The sequence below is a fragment of the Choloepus didactylus genome, chromosome 7, assembly GCF_015220235.1.
Source record: "Choloepus didactylus isolate mChoDid1 chromosome 7, mChoDid1.pri, whole genome shotgun sequence".
Taxonomy (NCBI): Eukaryota; Metazoa; Chordata; class Mammalia; order Pilosa; family Megalonychidae; genus Choloepus; species Choloepus didactylus.
Window position 1 is genome coordinate 104857020 of NC_051313.1, and position 26401 is coordinate 104883420.

The following is a 26401-nucleotide window of genomic DNA, read 5'->3' on the forward strand; positions in this document are numbered from 1 at the left end:
AACAATAGGGCACCTTCACTGGAGGATGGCCAATGGTGTCCGGAAAACTTCTGTTAGCTGGGAAGGCACGTTGCTGACATCTGCTCCAAAGTTCTAGTTTCAAAATAGCTTTCTCCCAGGACGTTCCTCTCTAGGCTGCAGCTCCTCTTCAAAATGTCACTCTCAGTTGCTCTTGGGGTATTTGTCCTCTCTTAGCTTCTTGGAGCAAGAGTCTGCTTTCAACGGCCATCTTCAAACTGTCTCTCACCTGCAACTACTCTTTCAGCTCTTGTGCATTCTTCACAGTGTCCCTCTTGGCTGTAGCTCCTCTTCAAAATGTCAGTCTCAGCTGCACTGAGTTCCTTCTGTTTGTCAGCTCATTTATATGGCTCCAGTGATTTAATTTAGACCCACCCTGAATGGGTGGGGTAACACCTCCATGGAAATTATCCAATCAGAGTCATCACCCACAGTTGGGTGGGGTGCATCTCCACAGAAACACTCGAAGAATTACAGTCTAATCAATACTGATATGTCTGCCCACACAAGATTACATCAAAGATAATGGCATTTTGGGGGACATAATACATTCAAACTGGCACACCATACATGCTCCATATTTTCACATTTACTATTCATGATTAGGAGCATTTGAAACTAACCCCAAAGGTATATGACATTTTAACTAGTAATTATAAGGTTTGAGTTTGAATCATGCCAATTACAAAGCTAAAATGGGAGAAAACTTGACAAGGGAGCGAGTCTGATTAGCTTCCTGGTTTCTGCATTCAGCTTTGTTAATCTTCTATAATACAAAATTGTATTTAATCCTCAAACTAACCCATTATTTCCTATCTTTACAGATGAGCCAATTATATGCTATAGCAGTGGTGCTAATTAAATCTCTCTAAGTTACAAGTAATGTAAACACAACTCAAAATAGGCTAAGGAAAAATGAGCTTTTATTAGCTCATGTGAATGGAAAAGACACCAGACTGTAACACCTTCAAGTACAGCTGGAATCAGGGACTCAAACACTGTATTAAATCTTTTCTGTCATTTTCTTCCCCATTAGTACTCATTAGAGGTTAATACCACCTCAGCCCACTCTTTCCCCTATCCCCACCCACCAGTGGCTGTGATACTTTGCTGAAGAGTACTCACAGTTATAGGATAAACATGAGATTTTTTTTTGATTTATGCTATTTTTTTTTATTGTGATTGTTCACATACCATACAATTATCCAAAGATCCAAAGTGTACAATCAATTGTCCCCGGTACCATCATACAGCTGTGAATCCATCACCACAATTAATTTTTGTTCAATTTTTAGAACATTTTCATTACTCCAGAAAAGAAATAGAGACAAAGAAGAAAAAAATGAAAAGAAAACTCAAATCCTCCCATATCCTTAACCACTCCCATCTCCATTGTTGACTTGTAGTATTGGTATAGTACATTTGTTACTATTTATGAAAGAACATTGAAATACTACTAACTGTGGTATATAGTTTGCAATAGATATTTATTTTTTTCCCTATATGCCCTTCTATTATTAACTTCTAGTTGTAGTGTCATACATTTGTTCTGGTTCATGAAAGAGATTTCTAGTATTTGTACAGTTGATCATAGACATTGCCCACCATAGGATTCAGTTTTATACATTCCCATCTTTTAACCTCCAACTTCCCTTCTGGTGACATACATGACTCTGAGCTTTCCCTTTCCACCTCATTCATGCACCATTCAGCACTGTTATTCTCACAATGTGCTACCATCACCTCTGTTCATTTCCAAGCATTTAAGTTCATCCTAGTTGAACATTCTGCTCATACTAAGCAACCGCTCCCCATTCTTTAGCCTCATTCTGTATGTTGGTAACTTATATTTCATGCCTGTGAGTTTACATATTATAATTAGTTCCTATCAGTGAGACCTTGCAATATTTGTCCTTATGTGTCTGGCTTATTTCACTCAGATATTGCCCTTAAGTTTTCGTCATCAATCCATTTTATTTTTTTAAGATGGTTTTGTTCACATGCCATACATTCCATCCTAAGTAGACAATCGATGGTTCCCTATATAGTCACATATTTATGTGTTCACCACCCTCACCACTATCTATATAAGGACATTTGCATTTCTTCCACAAAGCAGGAGGAAGAGTCAAAGAAGGTAGAGAGGCCAGAGAAAAAGAAAAAAGAAAGAGGGAAAAAACAACATGACAGCTAGGAAGCAGCAAAAGGAAAGATAACCTTAGATCAAAGTAGAATAAAGAATCAGACACCACCACCAATGCCAAGAGTCTCACACTCCCCCCCCATGCCTCCCTCTTATCTGCATTTACCTCAGTGTATTGCCTTTGTTACATTAAAGGAAGCATGATACAATGATTCTGTTAATTATAGTCTCTAGTTTACATTGATTGTATTTTCCCCCCAATACCTCCCTATTTTTAACACCTTACAAGGTTGACATTTATTTGTTCTCCTTCATGAAAAAACATATTTGTACATTTTATCACAATTGTTGAACACTCCAGGTTTCACTCAGTTATACAGTCCCAGTCTTTATCTTTCCTCTTTTCTTCTGGTGTCCCATATGCGCCTAACCTTCCTCTTTCAACCATATTCACAGTTATCTTTGTTCAGTGTACCATGCTGTGCTACCATCACCCAAAATTGTGCTCCAAACCTCTCACTCCTGTCTTTTCCTATCAGTCTGTAGTGCTGCCTTTAGTATTTCTTGTAGAGCAGGTATCTTGTTCACAAACTCTCCAGGTCACAGAAGGAAGAAATATTCAGTATCCGGTTTCCCTGATGGAGTGTCTTAGAGGATTGACACACCCTGTGCTTTTCTGCCCAGCAGGTGGCACGTCAGCCTGTCACTAAAGACTGGTGTAAGAGGTGTGGACAACAGCTGTTTTCCCCCAGGCTCTGGGGTCTTATTCTGAATGGAAGGCAGGTAGTAGAGCTGGGCCCCTCCTCTTTTCTCTTGTGAAGCTATACCCTCTAGAGAGAGGTCATTTGCATATAAATAGATTCTTTGTTTCTCTGCCTCTGCTATCTCCACCCTTGTCTGGGTCAGAGTGCTACAAGTTTAAAATGGCTGAGGCTTTCTCTATGGCAAAGCACTGTGAGCCGGAAATGGTTGAGGCTTTCTCTACTGAGCCGCCCAGGTTGAAAGAGAGGAAAACAGACAGGAAGCCCCCAGATTCACCCATCGGCCAGAGATAGCACCCGATCCTTTGGGCTCCCCATCCCAAGACAGATACATCTCCTGACTCTCCAAGGTCAGTCATTTCCAAAAGCTTCTGTCTGCTTGTTGGGGATTCGCAGTCTTATTGAGCAGTTAACACTAAAACCCCAGTTGGAGCTGGGCTGAGGTATATTCACCTGTTCAGAGAGTGCTGCTCTCTAGCTCCGCAAGACTTCCATGAAGGAGGGGCTCTCGGTGCGGGTCCACAGTTTTTACTTACAGATTTTATGCTGCAATCTCGGGCATTCCTCCCAATTCAGGTTGGTGTATGATGAGTGCACAGTCACATTTGTGTCCCCGCAGTTATTTCAGGTTTACTAGTTGTTTCTGTTTATTAGTCGTCCCAGAGGGACTAACTAGCTTCCACTCCTCTCTATGCCACCATCTTAGCTTCAGCAAGATCTCTTTTTGAAAATCAATTTTACTTGAAAATTTTGGAGAAATATGCTTATATTTAATGCAAGCACAAACATTAAGTATAAATATTACCTTACTTATGTGATAAAAATTTTTATTAAAACTAACATAGGGAAGTTGTTTTAACTATATTCACCAACATATGGAAATGTGTGAGTGATTAATTAGACATAAAATGGTATCTATACTAAAGAAATGCAAGCAAAAAGACCTTTAAATACTGTTAGCTATAGATTAGCCTACATATCATAGCCCCCCAAACCAGTGATTTTATTAAGCTTTTCTGGCAGTCAAAAGATTATAGATTCTGCTATTAAAGTGGCTCTGTAACACACCTGAGGCATTTGTTCTTTCTAGAATCTCCTCAATTTACTCAAGTACACAAGGTCGACATTTCCTTCAAGCCATAAAATGGTGAGAATGTGTCAGATCAACTTGGAAGTCAAAAATATCTTGCTCTACCCTCACCCCCGCCCCCCATCTCTTCCCTAAGGGGTTAATCCACCACAAAGGAGGAGTTCAGGAAGAAAAGGTGTTAGATTGTTTGGAATTTGCCCCTAAACATTTCTATAAGGCTATTACACTGCATACAGTCTGCAGATGGACTGTGATCCCAGCCTAGAGGAGCTGAACAGTGTTCCAAGTGCTCAGAATAAGACCATGACTGCCAATAACAGGTAGTTAGCATCTGAAGGATCCTAATCAAGTCTGGACTGAAGAAACATCTATGGCAAAAGCTTTGCATGTTGCTATCTCAAACCACACCAGAGTGTTTGCCGATAGTATAAGGGATCCTAGAAATAATCTTTACATTAGCAAAATGTAATTGTTAAACTATCAATTATCAAAAGCTTTGAGCAAGCCCAGTGGCCTAACTGTGGAGTAGAACCTAAGTCTAGAACTCGGTCCTGTGTTTCTCTCATTAATCGAAGATTCCACTGGCTGATCCAACTAGAACAGAGGTTCTCAACCAGGAACAATTCCCTGGGTTGCATCACCCCCTTCCCCACCCCTGGGAATGTTTGTCAATGACTGGAGACATTTTTGGATGTCACAACTAGGTGGGAGGGGTTGCTACTGGCATCCAGTGGATGGAGGCCAGGGATGCTTCTACACATTCTACAATGCACATGACAGAATTATCTGGCCCCGTGTGTCACTAATGCCAAGGACAAGAAGCCCTAAGGCAGACAGTTGGCTGATCCTGGACTTCGGATTATTTGATTGCACATGCCTACAAAGAACCATTAATCCAAGATGCTTGTTGGAGTGCCTGAAAGCACAGGGCAGAGATCTCACCACACTACAAAACAGGATGACTATTTGATGGCTTGCTAGCTGATAAATATTGAATGTGTGGCAGAATTTAGACTGCATCTTGATTCATTTTAACATTGAAGGAGATGGGGATAGAGTTCCTACCCACTTCTAATTACCAGAAGCTCCAGATATTACCTAAAGAAACTGACATTTGTGAATGGCCAGATTGGCTCAGTTCAGCTTACAGAAAGAAATGAGTCAGAGGGGAAAGGATAAGGAATGGTTTAAGGGGAAGCATGGAAGACATTTTGAGATTTCCATGCCACTCTGACTCATTTCCACTGTGCCAAGGCCAAGGAAGCCAGGAACCCAGATACAAAGAGGATTTCACTCTTGTTCATGTTGCTCAACTAAATTCCGAATCTGACACTGACTAGAAATGATAAATGCTCATTTTCGCCCCTATCCCTATCACACATGCCCACTCCTCCATCACCAGGCCAATTCCTCAAAAGAATAAACTATCTGAGCATTTCCTCCTGGAATGATTGATAGCTTTGGGCTTAAAGGAATGTGAAATACAACATCTGATCTATGACAAGCCAGATTCTTCATCAATAAATAAACAGAGATGAAGGCCTACTAAGTATTAGACAAGGAGCTAAAGCTGAGAACTTACCGAGAAATATCAAAATGTCAACCTCAGTCCGGTATCTACTTATCATTATTCTGACCTAGCAGTTTTAATTTATAGTATGAGATCAAAATATTGGATTACCCTTAAAGTTTGGGCCACTGCCTCCTCCATAGAGAATTCATGTATATAAGAAATGTTACCCTTAATTTGGTTGGAATGGGGCCTCTCTGAGCTGGACCAGGTCTGAATCAGGCTTGGCCCAGAGCATGTTTCTTTTTATAAAAGAATAAACAAAGCAAAATGCCTGGAGCTCACTTCTGAGGCAAGACACTGAACAGAGTGTTGAGGAAATATCCTTCTCCAGGCTTAGCCGAGAAGCTGGTCATGGATTTGCAAGACTGTGAAACACATGGAGAAGGAAAGCTGGAGTCCATTTCCAATTTGGTCTTTGGCCCAATATATGAGACTGGACTGGTGGCTGGATAGCTTCCTGTATTAGTCAGCAGTCTCCACACAAACAGAACCAACTGGTATATATATATATGTAAATATTATGAGATTTACTATAGGAATTGGTTCATGCAACTGTGGGGTTTGGCAAGTCTGAATTCCTCGGGGCAGGTGGCAAGTTGGGAATTTGATAGGGATATTGAATTCCCCAGGAGAAATCACAAGTTGGGAACTCTGATGAAGGTTTCGATGAATTCCCCAGGAGAAGTTGGCTGGCCAAAGTAGAGATAGAAATTCTTCTTTCTGATTGCTGAAATCATCAGTTCTCCCTTTAGAGCCTCCAACTGATTGGATGAGACTTTTCTCACTGCTGAAGTCTATCTCCTTTATGGATCATAGATGTGATCAGCCATAGATACAATCAACTGACTAATGATTTAAATCTGCAAAATACTCTCACAGTAATATTCAGGCCAGTGCTTGCTTGACAAACAATTGGACACTATAATCTACCAAGTAGACACATGAGCTTAACCATCACACTCCCCATCTATCTAGCCTAAAAATTTAACAGCTATATTTGCATACCTTTTTAACGCTACAAAATATGCTCATAATTATTATTCCATTTTATTGCTCTGCAATCCTGTAGGTGGTAAGGTGGGGTGGAAGAAGGTAGTCAGCCATTATTTCCATTTAACAAATGAATAAACTTAAGTGATTTAACTAAAATTAGAGTTCATTAACTGGTTACTCCAAGCCTGCATCAAGAAGGCTTAACTTCCAAACACTTTTTCTAGGAAAAAGGAAATGGTTTTCAAACTGTGCTCCCCAGCATCATATCCCCTGGGAACTTGTTGGAAATGCAAATTCTTGGGACCCGCTCCAGACTTAATGACTCAGGAGTTCTCAGGGTGTTTTAACAGCTCTCCTGGGAATTCTGAGAGCCACTGAACTAGGGTTTTCACCAACTACAAACGAGACTCACGCTTTTGCGTTAAAGGGATTCTCCTTAATCCTTCATGTTTGTTTCCAGAGCATTTTAACCCCAAAGAATTGCCATAAAGAATATATTTAGGAAACCTGGTGTGCCAGTTTGAATGTATTATGTCCCCCAAATGCCATTATCTTTGACGTTATCTTGTATGGGCAGACGTTATCAGGTTTGATCAGATTGTAATTCTTTGAGTGCTTCTATGGAATGCGCCCTACCCAGCTGTGGGTGATGACTCTGATTGGATAATTTCCATGGAGGTGTTGCTCCACCCATCCAGGGTGGGTTTAAGTTGATCAGTGGAGCCATATAAATGAGCTGACATAACAGAAGGAGCTCAGTGCAGCTGTGAGTGACGTTTTGAAGAGGAGCAAGCTTGCTAGAGAGGAATGTCCTGGGAGAAAGCCATTTTGAAACCAGAACTTTGGAGCAGACACCAGACACATGCCTTCCCAGCTAACAGAGGTTTTCCGGATGCCATTGACCATCCTCCAGTGAAGGTACCCGATTACTGATGTGTTACGTTGGACACTTTATGGCCCTAAGACTGTAACTGTGTAGCCAAATAAACCTGTTTTTATAAAAGCTAATCCGTCTCTGGTGTTTTGCATTCTGCAGCATTAGCAAACTAGAACACCTGGTAACCTAAAGCCTGAGCAGCTCTGGTACCTAGAAACATTTTTGGTTTTTAAATTTTTAGAGCCAGTTTTTTGTTGGGTTGTGCCAATTGAGGATGTATACTTCAGCTTTCCTTTTCCTCTTTTGGAACTTTATCTCCCCAGTTAGATTTTTCTTAAAGCAGTTTTATTGAGATATATTCACACACCATACAATCCTTCCAAAGTGTACAATCCATAGCTTGCCGTATAGTCACAGAGTTGCGTATTTATCACCAAAATCAATTTTAGAACATTTTCATTACTCCAAAAAGAAAAAATGCATACCCCCATACTCCCTTATTATTGACACTTAGCATTGGTGTGGTACTTTTGTTACAATCGATGAAAGGATATTAAAATATTACTGTTAACTATAGTCCATAGTTTGCAACAGTATTTTTTCCCCATATACATCTCTGTTAACAACTTGTAATAGTGATGTACAATTGTTCTAGTTCATGAAAGAGCATATTTATATCTGTATTATGAATCACACTCATCATCCACAACCAGGTTCAGTGCGTTACATAGTCCCATGTTTTATCCTCTAACTTTCCTTCTAGTGACATGCATGATCCTAAGCTTTCCTTTCAACCACATTCACAGACAATTCAGCACTGTTAATTACACTCACAATAATGTGATACCTTCACACATTGGTGTGCAAATGTTCATGTCCCTGCTTTCACTTCTTCTGGGTATATATCTAGTAGTGGGATTGCCAGATCATATGGCAAATCTATACTTAACTTCCTGAGGAACTACCAAACTGACTTCCACAGTGGCTGGATCATGTTACGTTCCCACCAGAAACGAATGAGTGTTCCTATTTCTCTACATGCTCTCCAACACTTGTAGCCTCCCGTTTGCTTAATAGTGCCATTCTAATAGGTGTGAAATGATATCTCATTGTGGTTTGGATTTGCATTTCCGTGACAGCTAGTGATGTTGATCATCTTTTCATGTGTCTTTTAGCCATTTGTATTTCCTCTTTGGAAAAATATCTATTCAAGTCTTTTGCCCATTTTCTAATTGGAGTTTTTGCCTTTTAATTGTTGAGCTGTAGGATTTATTTTTATATTCTGGATATTAAACCCTTATTGAATATGTGGTTTTCAAATATTTTCTCCCATTGAGTAGGCTGCCTTTTCACTTTCTTGACAAAGTTCTTTGAAGCACAAAAGTATCTAATTTTGAAGATGTCCCATTTATCTATTTTTTTTCTTCTACTGCTTGTGCTTTGGATATAAAGTCTAAGAAACCATTGCCTACAAGAAGATCTTGAAGACGCTTCCCTGCATTTTCTTCTAAGAGTTTTATTGTCCTGGTTCTTATATTTAGGTCTTTGAACCATTTTGAGTTAATTTTTGTATATGGTGTGAGATAGGGGTCCTCTTTCATTCTTTTGGATATGGATATCCAGTTCTCCTGGTACCATTTGTTAAGAAACTTCTGTCCCAGTTGAGTGGACTTGGCAGCCTTGTCAAAAATCAATTTACCGTAGAGGTGAGAGTCTATTTCCGAACTCCCAATTTGATTCCGTTGTTCAACAGATCTATCTTTATGCCAGTACACCATGCTGTTTTTACCACTGTAGTTTTGCAATATGTGTTAAAGTCCAGAAGTATGAGTCCTCCAACTTTCTAAAGATGTTTTGGCTTTTTGAGGTCCTTAATCCTTCCAAATAAATTTGTTAAAGATTTTTCCATTTCTGCAAGTAGGCTGTTGGAATTTTCATTGCGATTGTGCTGCATCTGTAAATCAATTTGGGTAGAATTGACATCTTAACAATATTTGGTCTTCCAATCCATGAGCGTGGAATATCCTGGCATTTATTTAGGTCTTCTTTGATATCTTTTATCAATGTCTTACAGTTTTCCATGTACAGGTCCTTTACATCCTTGGTTAAATTTATTCCTAGATATTTGATTCTTTTCGTTGCTGTTGTAAATGGGACTTTTCTCTTGATTTCCTCCTCAGATTGCTCATTACTAGTGTATAGAAATGCTACTGATTTTTGCGTGTTGATCTTGTATCCTGCCACTTTGCTGAACTGGTTATTAGCTCTAGTAGATTTCTTGTAGACTTTTTCTGGGCTACCTCTACATAGGATCATGTCATCTGCAAATAGTGAAAGTTTTACTTCTTTCCAAATTGGATGACCTTATTTATTTTTCTTCCTAACTGCTCTAGCTAGAACTTCTAGCACAATGTTGAATAACAGTGGTGACAGTGGGCATCCTTGTCTTGTTCCAGATCTTAGAGGGAAACCTTTCAGTCTTTTACCATTGAGTATGATGTTTAGCTGTGGTTTTTTCATTTATGTTCTTTATCATGATGAGGACGTTTCCTCCTATTCCTTTCTTTCAAAGTGTTTTCATCAAGAAATGATGCTGGATTTTGTCAAATGCTTTTTCTGAATCAATCGAGATGATCATGGGGGTGTTTCCCCTTCAATTTGATTTTTATTTCCAGTCAGGGACTGGATCCAGGGCAGCCTGCCACAAGAGTGGGGGATGGGCACCAGCCTCCACTGCCTGGATTGTTTCACTCATGGCTTTTCACCACAGGTTATCAGTGTCTTTCTTTGGCTCTTCCCTGGATGGCATACAGTGTTCTTCTGGTCTCTGGAACCCCCAGACAGCTGTTTCAGACAGTTGCTGGCTGTTACTAGCTGCACTGGAGGATGAACTGACTCTTGAAGCTCCATACTCTGCCATCTTACTCTGAAAACACCCCCAGCTAGATTTTAAGTCCTTAGAGACTGTGGAAAGAAAGTTCATTGCCCATTTGATTATTTAAGTATGCTTCTTTAAAATTCTGTTCAACCTGATCCTTCAGTTTGTTTCTATAATAATCGTATACATGAGTAGCATATAAAGTTTACCTTAGAGCTGAAAAAGTTCTGAGAAACAGCTTTGGACATCCCCCTATTGATACCTACATGCACACACACTTAGATACAATGATAGATATGTAGAAGGTACTGACTAAATAGTTACTGAATTTATTAAAGGCCTTTCCTTAGACTCAGAGAAAAAGGAAAGCAAATGCTGTGAAGTCCTGCTGCCAGGAGGAATCTTTATCTGAGATCCTTTAGCACATGAGACATTAAGAGAGCAATAACACCATAGTGGCTCAGTGGAAAATGGGTATTTGATTCTAATACAATCAACATATGGATTTCATCATACAGATTTTAATCTGCAGTAGAAAACACAGAAATTCACTCATTTATTGATTCATTCATTCAATATTTTATTGAGTGCCCCCAATGTGCCAGCCAGACATACTTCTAGGAGTTGGGGCTAGCATGGTAAATGAGGATAACCAGTCCCTGCCCACATGGAGCTTACAGTCTTTGTGAAAGACGGTCCATGAAAAAAGGGATTTACAAATAAGGGTGATGAGTGTTGTCACAGGGCACAGAGCAGGATAATAGGATCATGGGGAGGGGGTGAGGAGGGCAGAAACACTACTGAGCACACACAAGGTTAGAGGCCTTGGTCCTCAGAGGGCCTATTCAAAGCAAGGTTCATAAAAATATTCTCCAACTATGCTGAACACAGAAAGGGAGGGGAGTTCTGAGGGGAAGAGGTGCTCCTGCCTTCTGGCTGGTGTCAGCAGGAGGGTCACTGCCTTGGTCTTTGGGAAAGGATGGAGATGATGGTGAAGGTCAAGAAGATCATGCCGGCTGTGCCTCCGATCATCAGGCCCATCAGGCTGCCGTGCACCTGCATGGCCTGACAGCGCTCCCCTGTGTAGAAGAAGGCGTGCCCAGAGACGCACCTGCAGAAGCAGAACACACAAGGAGTGTGAGCACCACCTGAGCTTCCTAGGAACAATCACCACCTCAACAGTAATAGCAAAAAACTCCTACTGAGCGGGTCCATGTGCTTGGTCCAGTTCCAAAGGCTTTACACAAATCAATTAATTTAACCCCCCACCCACTACCCTCTCCAGTGGAGACTGTTATCAGGCCACTATCAAATTTACAGAAGGATTAAACAACTTGCTCAAGGTCACAAGGTTAGTAAGTGTTTCACACTTGTGGTTTAAACCCAGGCAATATGTGCCTCCAGACCCTGTACTCTTGGCCATCATGCTATAAAGTCCAAGAGAAAGGTTCGGGATATAGATTTGGGTCCCTAAATCAGCTCAGACTACAGGCTGCAGGGGAATTTTTCCAGATAGACTGTGGCTTGGTGCCTTATTTGTAGCTTGGAAACTTCTAGGCAGTATAAATTAAAATCAAATGTTCCTGTAAGGGGAGTGCACTTGCCACCTACCTTGCAAGGTTTCCCTGAGGGTCAAATGAGATAATGAGGCCCTTGTGCCTATCATGGGTGTTTGGCACAGAGCAGGTACATAATATCCAAGTATGGTTGTTTTTTTCAAATGTTATGCAGTATAAAGATCTATTCAGCTCGGAACAGAAGCATTAAGGGTGGTGTTTCATTCCTTCCCTTATGACAATTCCAGTTTTACTCCTGTGCAAAAGCTAGGCACAGAGCAGAATGGGGCCTTCAGAAGTCATGGCGTCCTTCTATTAATCCCATAATTCTTTTATCTATAGCCTCAGAAATGGCTTCATAAAAATCAGTGAGTATTAGCATGTTGGTTCAATTATATTCTGACCCAGTCCCCTCCAAATACAGGTGAATTGTATTCCACAGTGTTACCTTAGGGGACCCTGTTCCACAAGCTCCAAGCTTCACGTTTGTGGAAGACAAATAATTTGGCTGAGTAGAGGCTGACATACAGTGGCAGCCCCTGGCCTTCCTGCACTCGGGAAGGAGGAGGCCAGACAGAGCACACGTTGGAATCTGCAGTCCCAGGACCTATTGGGCAAACAGGTTCATACTCATGGCTGCAGTGCCCTCCAGAAACAAGGTGGGCATTTGCCAATAAAAGGAACCAGGGCCCTTTGGAGAAGTGATTGATTTAAGCCTGGGGCAGAAAAAGTACAAGATGAATCTGGAGCATCTATTGGTACCAGAAAGTAAGAATGTGTTCATAGAAGGGTGGGGGCAAATCAAAAGGCACAGGAGCCAACCTGCATGCTCTTCAAGGCCAAAAATAATGATGCATTGAAATATAGCCCATAGAATAAAATAAACATGTAGGAGTCTTTAGAGATATAAACAAGTAATTGAATGAATAAACTAATGGAGGAGAGAGGACAGCTCTTCTGTATAGAATTCCAATTCATGAATGAGGAGGGAGTGGGGGAAATAGAAAATCACCATCAGAAGGTCATAATGGTTCTCCTTGTCAGTAGGATCCATCAGTGGATGTTGACATTGGGCGGCAAGGGTTTGAGGAAAAGTAGAATGCCTGCATGGTCTTGGAGTATCTCTCCCAAGGTATTTATTAATTACAGAGTGAGAAATGTTAATTTTGCAGTGGAGAGGCTCAGAGGCCATCACCTTGGCCAAATGGTCAAGGTCAACATCATCAGCGTTATGAAATATTGACATCATGTGCCCCTGGTATGAAACACTGAAAAGGGCATAAAGCTTCTGAGCTATTCTTGACAAAAATGCACAACCTCAATTTAATCCTGAGAAAACATTAGATAAACCCAAATTGAGGAACAACTTACAAAATACCTGCCCAGTATTCTTAAAGTGTCAAGGTCATGAAAGAAAAGGAGGGATTGAGGAATTGTCACAGATTGGAGGAGGCTAAGGAGACATGACAACTAAATACAATATGGGATCTAGATTAGATTTTGGGAGAGAAAAAGGACATTAGTGGGAAAAAATTGGGAAATGTGAATAAGAAGTCTAGTTCAGTTAATATTAAGTACCAATGTTCATTTCTCAGTTTTGATCATAGTACAGAGGTTACATAAGATGTTAAAATTAAGGGAAGCTGTGTGAAGAGTATATGGGAACTCTCTGTACTATTTTTGAAATGTATCTTTAAGTGTAAAAGTATTTCAAAATAAAAGATTTTTTTAAAAAGAACAAACAAAGTAGAGACTGAAAACAAAACAAAAGCAGTCATTTTAAGCCAGAGAGGTTCCTACCTCTGCTACTGTTCTGTCAAATGCAATTGATACTTGTGTCATCACATACATCCTTTTATGAAACTTTTAAAAAGGTTTTCATGCAAATAACAAATATTATAAAAGAATTATTAAATACAGCAAACTGTACAGACATATAGTACAAATCCCAGTTCCAGCATTTATCTGGGTAATTTTAGACAAATCAATAGTTCTCACCTTTAACTTCCTTATGCTTTACATGGAGCTATGAGACCTCTTATGTCACAGGATGACAGTGAAGATTAATTTAGTTTATGCATGTACAATGCTTCAGAGAGCATGTAACACATCACAAGCCATCAAAAATACTAGATATTCTTATTAATATTATTGAAAATAGAACTACTAATAGTACAATAGAACTAATTGAAAATAAAACTAATAATGGTAGTATTAGTTAATAACTAATAATGACATCTGCTTTTTGTGAAGATTTTGAGTCCTGTTTCTGGCAGGCCGTGGGCAGGCCTACCCCACAGATTGTTTGTGAGCATTGTGGTCGTGTTAGAAATTCCAACAGCAATCAAGATTTTGTTGACAATGTCCCAGATACAGGAAAGGGATAAACACCAAGAGAGAAGAGACTTGGGACTCCTCCGCCCTGGCAGCTTAAGCCACTGATCCAGGACACACATTTGTAGAGTCAAAGAAGGCCCTGGCAGCTACATGCATTTAACCATCTGACTTAGTCCTCGTCCTGGCCCAGGGTCAAGCAAACACCTGGCTCATCTCTGTTCACCCACCACCTGTCACTGCCAGCCTCTGAGCCTACCTGCAGCTCGCCATCCCCTTCACGTTCACACAGATGCCCTCATTCTGGCAAGGGTTCGGGTCACAAGGGTCTCTCAAGTACTGTGGCCAGTTGTGGTCCTCCATGGGGCCTGTGCTCTCCACCGACCGCTTCTGCCGTCTGGGCTGCCCCTCGCCTGGGTTGCCAGAGAGGACTTCCTTGAACAAGGCCATCCATGAACCTTCCTTTGAGTCCTCCTGCTCCTGGTCTTGGAGGACAAGGCTTTGGGGAATCACCCTTTTGTCTTTAGTGGGAACTTCCGTCTGGTTAAGGTGGGTAATATCTTCAAGAAATAGGAAAGGGGTCGTGAGGAAGATTGGGGATTAGTAACTGACTACAACTAACTTCCACTTCTGGAGAAACTCCTTGGGGAACCTTTATCCCAATGAACACTGCCTTCAGTAACATGGGAAAGCAGCTTTGAATCCAGCTGATTCTCATAAAGCCAGCTATTTCTATTTCTAAAGTAGTCCAATGACATTTTTATTTCTCTATCTTGCAAAAAGAAGCATAAAGTTAGCATAGACGGACTGAGTGAAACTAAATTGAAGTCAGTGGATTATTATATTTGATAAATTAGCAAAAAAGATGACCCTAAAATTTTACTTTCCCCCAAGGACATTTAAAATAAAGATGTGTCTTTAAGCAACTTAATAAAATGTGATTGTCCTACAACGCAGCATATTTTTAACCTACTCCCAAAAAGAAAGCCCCACTTTCCATGAGTTGCTCAAAAATCAGTACAAAATCAATTGAACACCCAGAGCACAGGATTACTTATTTAGGAAGATCAGCAAAAGTACCTTCAAAGTCCACAAAAATGATGAGGTCATCATTTTTAAGGAAGCGCCTTCTTCTTAGCATTTCATGGGAGATGAAACCACTCCAGCCCCAGTCAATGCTTCTAAAACAATCACAGTCCTCATCATAGAACCCCACAGTGGATGGCCTGTCCCAGATGACAGAGTCATTTATTGCTGCAAAGTTACAGATAACAGAAAATGCTTTAAAAAATCACATTACCTCTTTATTCTTCACTTTCCCATTTGTCTCGTATGAGTATATAGGGCTTTCCTATGCATTTTAAAACTTGGGGAATATGCCAGTTTGAATGTATTATGTCCCCCAGAAAAAGCCATATTCTTTGATGCAATCTTGCGGGGCAGACATTTTAGTGCTGATTAGATTGTAATTCTTTGAGTGTTTCCATGGAGATGTGCCCCACCCAACTGTAGGTGATAATTCTGACTGGATAATTTCCATGGAAGTGTGGCCCTGCCCATTCAGCATGGGCCTTGATTAGTTTATGGAGCACTATATAAGCTCAGACAGAAGGAACAAGCTTACTACAGCCAAGAGGGACACTTTGAAGAAAGCACAGGAACTGCAAATGAGAGACAGTTTGAAGACGGCTGTGGAAAGCAGACTCTTGCTCCGGAGAAGCTGAGAGAGGACAAATATCCCAAGTGCAAGTAAGAGTGACATTTTTGAGGATCTGCAGCTGAGAGGGGAACATCCTGGGAGAAAGCCATTTTGAAACCAGAACTTGGAGGAGACACCAGCCACGTGCCTTTCCAGCTAACACAGGTTTTCCGGACACCATTGGCCATCCTCCAGTGAAGGTACCCGTTTGCTGATGTGTTACCTTGGACACTTTATGGCCTTAAGACTGTAACTGTGTAACCAAATAAACCCCCTTTTATAGAAGCCAATCCATCTCTGCTGTTTTGCATTCCTGCAGCATGAGCAAACTAGAACAAGGGAAAAAACCCAAACAACTATTTACTCCTTCCAGGAGAATTAAAGCTGGGAACTGGGAAGGGGAAGAGAACCAAAATTCTGAATGATCAATTGTCCACTGCTGAGTGACTTCCTCAATGAAGAGGGAAGGACAGTTATTAGCTTCTTCCTTCTAAGGTTTAAGATTTTCTTATAAAAAGGAGTTTTCCAACTCCTACTGATATAACTTTATTTCATGGACACACTGATATTTGGCAATAGTTTAGGAGTCAGTTATTAATTCTGCAAAGAGGCTAACAAATTCTGAGTATAACATAAATGATTAGCAGCTATCTGTCTTCTCAATTACACTGAAATTAAATCAGGAACTGACTGATTTGTCTGTATTCTATGTGCCTAGCAAAGAGTTTGGCACATCACAAGTTCTCAATAGATAGGTGCTTGATGAATGAATTCAAGAAAGAGAAGGAAGATAGGATGGCATTGACAATTTTAACTTAATAGTGGAACACAATAATGTCCAAGGAGGACATATGATAGGAATGTTAATTTCTCTTATACAGATGAGAATTTTATCTGCAGGCCCTTCCAGGTTGGGCAGCTGTTCTTATTTATGTGAACCCACCTACCTGAAGATGTTTGGGATGTGGAGGTAGTGAAGACCATGCTTGAGGACATCCTATTCCTGACGTCAGGATCTTGGTCAAGCATTGTCATTATCACCTGTCTGTTTACCACTGGCCACTCCAGGATACCATCGTTCTCCCCACTGCACAGATGAAAAGCAAGTCCTGAATAACCAGAGACACTGGAGCTTATTCTTCCATGAGGGTATAAGGTCAACCCAAAAGCATATCCTTCTGCATTGTAGAATCGAGGGCTCAGGAGCCTGTCCCCTTTTACTGTGTTCTGAAGGACCTGGGAGAAGTTCCGTACAGTCCAAACCCCTGTGGGGCATGGAGTTTCTGTCAGAGTGATGTCATCCAGGTAAATTCCCCCAGTCGAGTTCTGGGGGTCACCTTTAGTGCCCTGGAAAAGGTAGCGAAACTTTGTTTCTTCTCTGAGTGTCACATGGGCAATTTTCCAATTTTGATCAAAATCTCCTGAGGACAAACAGAGAATAAGGTTGGTGATAATTGTGGCCACCATTTATTGGGCACCTACTATGAGCCTGGTACAAGTGCTTTACATGCATTATCTCATTTGTTCTCAAAACAGCTCTATGAGGCAGGTACCATTATAAATTGGATAAGTAATTTTTACAAGGTCACATATCTAGTAAGGGAGAAACAGCTAAAATAGATACACCATGATTTATTTTAAAATTCACATTCAAATCTAAGTCATGAATTTTTCAGCTGTCATTGAACTCGGCAAGTTCTTGGTTTCTCCCAGGTATGATAGTACTATTTTACCACTTTCTCTAATTTTATCACAGATTCCCAAACCATAAAAGTGAAGCAAATGAAACAGCCATTTTTGTAAGCCAAAAGTCAAATAATGAAAATTTCATATGGTCTACACTATAACTTGATGCCAGAGAGATATATGGAAGGTTCCAGAATAGATGATGACTTACAGGGCAGATGGGATCTCTCCTACCCAAAATTGTCTTCCTCCCTAACATCCAATTTTTTTTCTTCCTCATATTGTCTAAAATTCTACCAAGAAGGGGATCCATCCTCTTTCAGAATACGAATAACCCAGAGTTATCCCTTTCATGATATTCACACTCCAGTGAAGAACAGATCTGCTTGCCTTTTTCCTGAGACTAGGCTAAAAGAGGGAATTTTCAATAAAGAGCCGAAGTTAGAAGGTGAGAAGACTGTTCTAGAACCCAGAATCTTGCCGGGAGTTATGTTGGCCCAAAGTCAGAAACGAGCTTGAGGTTATCAAGGAGCGGAATCTGCCAAGGCAGAGAAATTCAGAATTTCTCAATGATACATCCTACTCTGATATTTTGCCCAGGGTAACCTTGAATTAGACTTAGAGAGGAGAAAAATGCTATGTCACAAGTGGGAATCACGTTGACTAAAATGGATACATTCAGATGAATGTTACAGAAGTTTCATCTGAAACAGAATTGGGCAGAGAACATTTGAAAGTCCTTTATTCCTCATTCTGTGCATTCTAACCAGAAATCTATTTGCAGAACTATACGTTCCCAAAACTGAAGAGCTTTTTTGCTCTCCCTTTGTTCTCAGGTTGTTCTCTCTAAGGATGACTTCAAGAGAGGCCAGAAGATGTTCGGTTTTCTGAGGTGGAGCTGGCTGAGGCCTTGGTGGTGAGGTTACATGTGCACAGAGGAGAAAGGTGAAGAAGCCATACAGGTCACGTCAGTAACAAATCAATGTGACCTGCCACCTCCCAGGTACAGGACCAGAGTCAGGGGGAGGGCACATGGGGCTGAAATGCCATGGCTGCCAGAAGGTCTGAAACAGGGACAAAGATACAAGATTTGCACTATTTCTAGGGTTCTATAGATCGTGGGAATTCTGAGGACACCTTTCTTGATAATGACTAACTGTTTTTCTAAAAAAATGTGGGTTGTTCCCAGGAGGTTGAAATGAGGGAACATGGTTCTGGAAGGAAGGCCAGAGAGGCTACTATTCATCTGTGAAAACCTTAAGAAGCTTTCATTCACAGGCTTTCACAACACTTCCCTGCAGGAGGTAGGCAAAAAACAGTGCTCAGCCTGTTTGATTGTCATCTCTGTTACTTAAGAATTTAAAAAACTCATCTATAAGGTGGCACTGGCCACAGAAAAAATATATGTGTGTGTGTATACGTATTGATATTTGCATGTGAGCATTTTGAATCTGTGTATAAACATTATATGTACAGATATAGAAACCAATCTGTACATAAGAATTATGTATGTACATAAAATGTGCATATACACACATACATACATATATAAACACATATTTTGTATGTAAGCATTTTGGTTAAAAATACATTTTACAAAAGTTAATAGCTATTCAAAGATAATTTTAATGATTAAGTTCAGAATCACATAAATGCTAAGTGATAGTCAACTAACTTTTTAGAAACGTTTCACTGGCAAGTCATTATCAGAATGAACTACTTTAAAAATCCTTTCAAATGGTTCTTCTAGGGAACTTACGTAGATACACTTTGAGTTCAGTGGAACCCAAAGCACAAGCAGTATAATGAACTAAATTAAGCATGCAAAGGTTGCTTGGTTGATTCTATGCTTAAGAGGATAACATTTCCTGCTCTATTTGGAAGTGAGCGATAATAAATTCTATCGATATTATTCAGACTCTGATTTTCTCATTAAATATTCAGTCCTTGGCAACACAGCAAATTCTTAACTCTTAGAAGGCATCTAGCTGTCATCTGTCTATTATAGGAGCTCTGATAAATTTCAGCCAGAAAGGTGAACCACTCCAAACAGTTATTTGTTGAGTTTCCAGGTGACCTGTAGAGGGGCCCAGAGAGGTGATTTGGGCACCTGTTCTCACCAGTGACCTCTACGAAAGCTTCTGCCCTCAAGAGCAGCAGCTGCTTTTAGAGGCATACAAAGAATGTTTCCTTTCTCTGGAATAATTTTAATTGAGAAATTAATTGTTAAATGGAAAAATAGGAAAGCTTGTCTCTCTTTTCCTGATAATAAATGAAACAACAACAAAAAAGACTGTCAATCCTTAATTGCATAATCCTGGATCTTGATTTACAGCCAGATTACCCTCACATCCAACTGCCTAGTTGAACATTTTAAGGTTTTTATGCTGACCTTTTTATAGAAATACATAAAGTGACACTTAGGAATATGTAAATGATTATAATGAACTTAATATTTACATATAGTTTATTCCCATCAAGTTCACAAATAGGATTCAAACTACTTTTAAATAAGGGCATCATTCTGTTTTCTGAACCAGAAGCAAAAATACTTATGGTCAACTCTTTAACTATACTTTCCTCAACAGTAAAAATTGCTGCTCCTCTTTTTTAAAATTTGCTTATTATTTGAGAAGTTGTAGGTTTACAGAAAAATCATGCAGAAAATACAGAGTTCCTATTTCCCCCTCCATGCCCTGCCACCTCAATTTTCCCTATTATTAACAGTTTACATTAATGTGGTACCTCTGTTACAATTGATGAAACAATATTATTATAATTATACTACTGTCTTTTACTATATGCCATCTTTTACCTTCCAATCCCCACCCTGGAATCATCTATTTTCTATGTCCTGGGCCCTGGCTTTCTCCAAAGTGCTAGTGGGAATTGGATGTATATATGCTGATTGGCCTCATATAAAAGTCTATTTCAGCCTCACCTAAACCTCAATGCTACTACAAATTTCTGAGTGACTAAAACACTCATTGAGTGGTTAAAACATTCATTGAAGGGTTAAACGTGGCAGACATTATGCTAGGCCCTTAGGAGAAGACAGAGAAGTGGTGGAGGAAGAGGAGAAAGAGGAGGGAGGAGAGTAGAGAAAGGAGGGGAGGAGAAGAGGGGGGTGAAGGCGGAGGGGAAGGAGAGGAAGAGAAGAAGCACGACGCCAGATTTTAAACCAAGCAAGCTCTTGAGTGCCTGCCTCTGCGTACCTTGAAAGGTCTCCACCTTGACCAGCTTGCGGACACTGCCAGTGCTGTCATCCCTCCTGACCCAGACGACGAGCCTATCTGAAGGGCTTCCAGTCATTTTATAGAAAAACTGCAGGCACTGCTGCTTTCTCTTTGGGTAAAGAATCCGAGATTCCAGCAAAGCCGCCTCTTCTGCTGACCCTGAGCTGGTGTTGAAGTACATGAAGTAGCCGGCACCTACAGAGAGAACACCCCAACATCCCATGTGTGGCTTCCCCATCCCAAGCTGCCATGTGCCCAGGCAAAGTGAAATAGGGAACACTACCATTATCCTGGCAACAAAAGCTAGGGAAAATAAAAATACTCTGTTTGTCTCAGTGAACGGGTGCACGGGCTAAAGTCACAGCTCTCTACTGCCTCTTCTGATTGCCTTTGTTCACAAGGTGATGAAATGTATACCTCTGACTTAAGGACAAATGGGTTTCAAGCATTTAATGCCTGTGAAATAAATTCTGTTTTCCTCATGGACTTCATTGTTTGAATGAGATTCTTTCCAAGGGAAAGTGTTGGTCTCCAGGGAGCAAGAAACTTCAGGTTTTAAAGGCTTAGGATTTGGATTTTAAATATTCATGTTTATAATGATAACGGTTCAGTTGCCTCTGTTTCTAGCCTAACATCTGGGTGTGTTATCTTGGTAAAGAATCATCTGGTGGTAAGGAGAAGCATTAAAGTCATGTTAGGAACTAATTACAGATTTCTCCTGAACATAAAAGAAAGCTTTGAAAGAACACTGAATTAGAGAGCAAAACAATGTCTACACCATTTGTGCCAGAGCTGGGTTTTTTTAAAGGCAAATATCTCAAAACTCTGTTCCCAAATGCGAATAGGTGGTTGAACTAATGTGTCATTAGGAAAATGAGTGGACTTTTCAAGGTAGGTGCAATAAACTATTCATGCATATAAAGAGGCCCTCTAAACAGTACTCCAGTACTCAACTCTTTACCAAATGCTCTGCACAAAACATTTCACAAAATAAAAATAAAGTGAGTATATAATACAGTGTAGAGTGTTCTAGCAGTATGGTGTCCTGCCTCCTCTGGGCTCACACATGGAGAGTGGGCCTTCTGTATAGGTAGCAAGCATCAGTGGTTCAAATGACATTTCCACTACACTTTGAAATATCTTAATGACTTTAATATCATATCACATCAAGGAAAATTTTATTTTCTTGGGTGTTCTTCTCAATACTTAAAATTACTAACCCGAAATCTCTGCATTGTGCATTGCTAGATGCATGGGTTGGGTTGGAGGAAAGAAGGCTGGTTCTTGAGCAGGGACACCAGCCCAGATGCACCAGAAGTGTGAAGTGGAAGTAAAACACCTCAGGCCTGGGAGTCAGGAGGACTGAATTCTTGTCCCAGTCCTGCCACTAACCAGGTGTTGATTCATTTCTCTGGATTTCAAGTGGGAGGTAAGTTCCATCCCATGGGCTCCTTGGAGCTCTTTCGGTCTACACATCTTACCTGAACAATGTCAACGTCCTCCAAAATGGGGAACACTGCCCATTAAAAGCCCTCCTGTGGAAGAGGTGTAATGGCTGGTCAAATTGACCTGCTCAAGGCTTTCTAGATATTACTTCTGGTGTGTGGTGCTTTCCCTTCCCACTAGGCTGCTAGAACATTCCTCCAGCAGGTTTCTCTTAGGTTTCTCTCACAGAAATATCACCTTTCTGCATAGCTGGAAATTAACCAAGCAGCAAGCCAACTAGAGAGACTGGATTAGAGGGTACAGTGGAAATTCAGAGATAATTTCAGGCTTGGATTATACTTTGGACATTTGAAGTTATATGTTATCTCAAGTGTGATAAAAATTCTCTCCCTTTGCCAAGGCCAGACAAAAAGTGGCACTGGTTTATGACCTTTGACATTCAAAGAAAATCTACCCAACTCTCAGATATGGACTAAGAGACTTCATAATACTCCAGTTTTGAAAAGCTCATATAATTTGTGATCCTACCTACTTCCAAATAGGGGCTGAGATGATTTCAATAAAAGGCACATAATGTAAGAATGCTGAAATAGGTACAGAAAATAATGGGAACCCCTAGAGGGAAAGGGAAGTTGGAAAAACACATCGGGACTGAAACTGCTGGTCCGTAGCTGGGGTTCTGTGTGCGTTATCTCTTTCCATCCTTATTATGAAGTAAGAACAAGACCTTGATGTTCAGAGAGGCTTACAAAAGCAAAGACTTTAAAAAACAAACAAACAAACAAAACTTCCCCTCAGTTTCAATTAGTGAGTGGTGGAGCCAAATTTCAAAACATTGAAATGTTTCTGTGTCTTTCTCTGGCTCCTTCTCTACACAAAACATGTATAAGAACTACCTAAAACTGTGCCCTACAATATGGTGGCCACCAGCATTTGCTTTGTGGCAATTTCAAACTGAGATATGTTGTAAGGTAAAATACACACCAGATTTTAAGTACTTATATGAAAAAATATAAAATATCATTAATTTTTATGTTGATTATATGTTGAAATGCTAATATTTTGGATATATTACATTAAATAAAATATATTATTAAAAGTAATTCCACCTATTTCTTTGTACATTTTTATGTGGCTATTAGAAAATTTTAAATTACACATACGTGGCTTGCATTATGGTTCTACTGGAGGGTACTGCTCTAGAGACATTACCCTTATTTACAAAGTCATATCTTATCAAGCATATGTTGATGGCTTCAAAACATCAGTTTTGTCATTGTTTAACTGTATCGCTCTTTTGCATGTCCAGAGCCTGGATGCTTTTCATTGAGTTAATAATTAAAAAATAGGAGATGTTCTTTGTTTTTATTCAGATTTCCAGATTTGATAGGTAGCATTCATATTGATGCTGACCATGCTAACAGCTATTACCTAATTCAACCTGGTGAACCACCTCAGCTTAATGATTTTCCCACTTCACTGACCTGTGCAGCTTCCCACCAACGTGTGGTCCAGCTGTCCAGGCCGTGCACTGTCCTCATGAACCCAGTCAGCATCATTGCGGGTGCCCTGAATCATCCCACAGATGTTCGCCTTCTCAAAAGCACAGTGGTCCAAAAGGGTGTGAGTTGTGGCTGCAAATGACATTTTTGTCCCTTCATTAAAAAATTCAACGTGTCTCGTTGCAAGTAGTTAATGTCTAGGCCACTAAGACCTCATTGCCCAGACACAACAGGATCATGAGACTTTCATTTCATTAACTTCTCAAATGCAAATTCTGCAGTCATCACTTAGATCTTAGAACTTACCAACAAAGACACAGCCTTACCCACCTCACAGAGTCATGTCTTTATATGATAAAGAGTTATCTTTATACCATAAAAAGGTATTTAATTGTGCTTTGCTATATAAATGCAAACCACAGACTCCTCTAGGTAAAAACAAAGTGCATATAGCTCTGGCCTTTGCACTTAGTAGGTCTTCTGTACATATTTACTGAACAGAACTAACGACTGTGTTTCTGAAAACTGGTGGTAGCATCTTAGCAAACACTTCATCACAGAGGAATAGACTACACAACTCCAGGAATAACTTTACTTGGGCAAAACATTTTGCAGGATACAAAATACTTTCAAACCTGTCACCATTTAATCTGAGCATCTTGACCTTTACATATGATGCATCCTTCAAAACAAAGCTAGAGAAATTAGATGTTAACAGCTCTTTGCATTTGTAATGAAATAGATTTTCACAACTATCTGGTGAGGTAGGCACTATAATTTTTCTACTCTAGGGATAGAACACCTAAGGTGATGTAGTTTGTCCATGTTCCCTTAACTAGGACATGATAGAAGAGTGAAGGAAAATGTAAAGAAAACTTCTAGGGCCAAGGGAATCTGTCAAGGCCAGTCTGTCCTGTCTTCAGACCCAGAAGTACTCACTGCAGTTGTACATTCGGTTCAGCCTCTCTAAATCGATGGCACTGAAATCCAGACGCTGCCCAATGATGGGGTTAAACTCAGGGATCTTGGCTGTGATGGTAGGGATGCTGTCATTCTTGTTAAATGAGAAAGGCGCGTAATGCATCAAGGACTCATAATCATAGGGCGTGTTGAGGTCTGTGATGAAGCTGTCATCGTAAGTGTTAAAGTTGTGCTGGAAACCTGGCAGGAAGAGAATAAAGAGCCTGCTTAGTCTTATTATTTCTCCCAACCTTCCCTCATTGACTAGTCAAACAGAAACCAAGTATGTGTATGTGTGTGTGTGTATATTTATTTATATATATATATATATATATATATTCAATAAATTTATATTATGTATATATATTTAAGGCTTTCAGAGAGAGAAGGTAAAATATCAAAGCTAGGGCAGGAATTTTTGAATTCAGAAAAAGTTAAGGATTATTTATCTTCAAAGGACATCTTCCAAAAAGTCAAGTACCTCAACCACCTGAGTCTGAGCAGAGCTGTACCTGGCCAGCTCCTCCACAGATTAGGAAAAGGAAATCTGAGGGGCAAATAAAGGTTAGCAGCTGGCAGGAAAGGAGCTCCCTATAAAGCAAAATTCACACCCTCCTTATGGAGAGAAAGATAAAATGGGGAGGAGATTTATCTTCCTCTCAAAATAAGGAAGAAAAAAATATATTATGAGGAGATTATTGCAATGAATATTGCAATGTGAAAAACTGAAATGAGAAACCAATAAGATATGTTTTGATTGATTAATCATCATGACTTTACTGTTTCAGCTGCAGTAATGGGAAGGGTTCAAAGATTTTTAATTTCCCTCTTGTGAGGTGCAAGGAAAACCAAATGAGAATGTTCATAACTCTCCCGGTTCTGTCTTCTTCTGTAGCTCCCCTTCTGGTTGTTTTAGCAGTTAGATTCCAGATGTTTTAACATTTCAAAGGCATCACATGTGCATTTAGGACTGAAGAAGCATGGTGCATCCCAGAAGGTGTTCTGGCAGATGCTGGGGAGAGTTTTCAAATGCTTTTGGAAAAGCCAATGAACACCCTTGAGCCAAAATTTGTTTTAATTATAAAATGAGAATACTGATGATTCCACCCCCTAATTCACAGCGATTTTATGAGGAATTATTTGGCAGGGATTAAAACATTTTCAGAGGTGGGACAGGACCAGAAGAAATAAATTCCCAGGCAGGGAAGGGAAAAGTCTGTCCTCAGGTGCCGTTTAAAGAGATAGACTTGTAAAGCGCCTTAAGGTGGGGGTGAGGAGACCGGGGCTGGAGACTGCGATCTCCTGGTGACTCTTGGTGGCACTGAAAGCCAGGCACTTTCAACTCACTGGACGTGTTTTCTTTAACTTTCAGTAAACTTTTCAGATCAGGATACATTATTTGATCCCTGATTTTTCAAGGATTCTTATTAAAGTGTTTTAAAAAATAAATGTTTGGTTTTTTTATTTCAATTTTTCAACACATTTTTCTTGTGACTACTACCTACTGGGAACTGTGCTAGGTAAGTGCTGGGCCCTGGCAGTAAATGATACAGGTGAAGTCCTGCCTTCAGAGACCTCATGGCTTGCAGAGGTAGTGACCCTTTAAACCAGGGCAGGTCAGAGAACTTTTTCTGTAAAATGTCAGATAG

General features: G+C 40.1%; 1 protein-coding gene across 1 annotated transcript in view; it reads right to left on the reverse strand.

Moving 5' to 3' along the window:
* Window positions 1–10926: 10926 nt before the first annotated feature.
* The window catches only part of MEP1A (meprin A subunit alpha), a 33896-nt gene continuing 18421 nt past the window's right edge, over window positions 10927–26401 (reverse strand). Inside the window, exons 8-14 of the mRNA XM_037844530.1 lie at window positions 24732–24953; window positions 23775–23924; window positions 20824–21039; window positions 16870–17343; window positions 15304–15477; window positions 14483–14783; window positions 10927–11444 (exon numbers count right to left, since the gene is read on the reverse strand). Of these exons, the coding sequence (XP_037700458.1) occupies window positions 11288–11444; window positions 14483–14783; window positions 15304–15477; window positions 16870–17343; window positions 20824–21039; window positions 23775–23924; window positions 24732–24953 (1694 nt within the window). The 3' untranslated portion in view covers window positions 10927–11287. The remainder of the gene's footprint in view (window positions 11445–14482; window positions 14784–15303; window positions 15478–16869; window positions 17344–20823; window positions 21040–23774; window positions 23925–24731; window positions 24954–26401) is intronic.